We start from the raw sequence: 2,387 nt of genomic DNA, 5'->3' as shown, positions 1-2,387 counted from the left end.
CCTCACTGACTCCATTTGAAAGAGGAATAAGAGAGGAATGATTTCGATGGACCTTCTATGTATGAAAATTGCATGAGTCTGAAGCAAAGTTTAGCAGGAACAGAGACACTCATACTATTGAACATTTCCCTTCAAGGTAGTGATGAAGCCATCAAAAGTGTTGGCTGTTTTTTTTTTTTTTTAATCACTCCTAGATCGAACAAACGTTCATAACTATGCTGAGAGAAAAATGCCTTTGTTTCTTGTCTTCGAAGGAGTTAGGTTGGTTAGTCTACTTTGGTACATAAATGCACTAAATTGCTATGGGATTTCCATATCAATATTGGACTGAATTGAACTATGTCGATGTACCTCTAGGTCAGTTTTAATACGGAATGTAACAGTCTTTACTTCTTACTGAGGAATACATGGTTAGTAACGGATCGTACTTTGGTTACTCAATTAACTTTTCTATACCAAACCTAAATCAACTTTTAAATGTATATTAAATTAGTTGTAACATGTCTAATACTGTCTACGATTATCTTTTGGAATAAAATGCTATGTACAAAATTGTATGTAAAAAAAAAATGCTATTATGGTCTAAATCACTGTGCCATCCCAATCACTGCAAAAGCTTTATATTTAATGTGAAATCTTAGAAAATTCACACCTGGACATCATGTCTCATTTTGTCCAGTTTAAAACTGTTTCCTGTGCTTCTTTTAAAATCCAGCTCATCTTAAGCTAAAGGCAAAACAGTTACATTATTTCTAACATAATATACTGATACAAATAAGCTGTTCTTTGTGTCAAGAGCTGTGATGGCAAAAATACCAATCATTAAGTGACTCTGAAATTATATGTATTGAATACTTTTTATGCTCTTTTTAAAATGTACTCATAACTCAACCTGACACTAATTCTTAAATGTGAAGAATTAGTCGAGATTTATCAAGCATAGAAAGTGAAAAGAGAAGATATTTTTATTATGCAAAACATATGTGTCTAAAAAGAAGGGGTGAGCACAGTGGGCTAGGATGGAAGACCAGGGGTGCTTTGATGGTGGGAAAGCTACTGTGATCAGCCCAGAAGTCAAAATATTAATTCTCCAAATATTGTGACTTCAGTTGTAACACTTATTGTAGTAGAGGTGACTATCATAACAGATTTGAGGACATTTTTCTTAACTCAGCTGACAGAGTCCCAATACCGCCAATTATAAACACCCCGGAGGGGCAGGTACAATGGTATGTGAGTTGGGCAAGTTGGTGGCAAGATGCAATCCAGAGCTTCAAGCATTTTGAAACTTGAAGTTTCACTGGCATTGCCATCTTTATAAGTGAATTTCCATCCCCTGAACCACAAAATGATAACACTTGATTCTAGCACATTGTCACAATTCCAACCAGAAACTGGCATAGATGCTGCTTCATTGGGGTTGGAGCCAATTTTCTTAAGGTAGGTGCTGATATCTTTGACATTTTCCTCATACCTATTCTGGCTGTCGAGTGAGCTGAGTGGAATTTCCTTCTTTTAAATATTTTTTAATTTATGTATCTAAGAACTGGGGTACAGGCCAGAGGTGCAGGGGGTGAAAGGATTTACCAAAGACAGACTAGGTAGCAGAATAGGCAGATCGACTGAAATACACTGCTGAGGGGCGCAGCAGGCGGGACAGGAGAGGTCTGCTGTGCCATAGGATTGAACTCCTGCTGCAGTGGCTGCGAATAGCTTCAGTGTGCTGCACTATAACTTGTTGTGCCACCAGCAAGGGCCCAATGGAATTAATTTTGGTAATATTAACAATTAGTTGTTTCACATCCTGTAAACAACTTGAAGGCTGAAGGGCATGCCGATGGGTCTGCCCATCCTTGACAATACTGGCTTTCCATGCAGTGATACTATCAGCAACAAGAAGGACAGCATGGTCTTTTCTAGATGTGCCTGTAATGATGTTTTTGATAAAGTCATTGTGTCCTGAGGCATCAATGATGGTCATGTAATACTCACTGATCTCAAATTTCCACAGGGAGATATTAATCATAATATTATGGTCGTGTTAACCTTTTAGTTTCCCATCTTAGCAGCCTCCTTCTCAATTTTCTTGTTGGTTCTTTTGTTGCTTTCATAGTGTTATAAGTCAAATGAGCAGCAGTGGTGGGTTTGCCCAGTCTGCATGTCCAATGACAACAAGGAGTCTTTTCTTTTCCCATTTATGTTGACATTCAGGATACCCATATTCTGGCACAAAACCTATTTCAAAAAGCTGGGGGGAATGAATGTAAGTTAATCTAACACAAATGTTAGTGATTTTCAGTCATGGTTACACATAATAAAATAATCTGGTGGACTTTGAAAAAATAAGGTACAAGGGGCCCCATCAAAAGTTATTCTAATACATGGCT

At 37.6% G+C, this 2,387-nt stretch overlaps 1 protein-coding gene across 1 annotated transcript; it reads right to left on the bottom strand.

The window, feature by feature from the left end:
- Window positions 1-1,139: 1,139 nt before the first annotated feature.
- On the bottom strand, window positions 1,140-2,026 carry LOC101635608 (putative elongation factor 1-alpha-like 3). Its single transcript, XM_012727068.1, is given in 3 exon segments — window positions 1,140-1,200; window positions 1,202-1,495; window positions 1,758-2,026. Coding segments are annotated over 3 exon segments (624 nt in total).
- Between the last annotated feature and the right edge of the window lie 361 nt (window positions 2,027-2,387).

This window comes from Condylura cristata, unplaced genomic scaffold, assembly GCF_000260355.1.
Source record: "Condylura cristata isolate star-nosed mole 26May11 unplaced genomic scaffold, ConCri1.0 scaffold00019, whole genome shotgun sequence".
Classification (NCBI taxonomy): Eukaryota; Metazoa; Chordata; class Mammalia; order Eulipotyphla; family Talpidae; genus Condylura; species Condylura cristata.
This window is presented reverse-complemented; position numbering and strand designations above follow the sequence as displayed.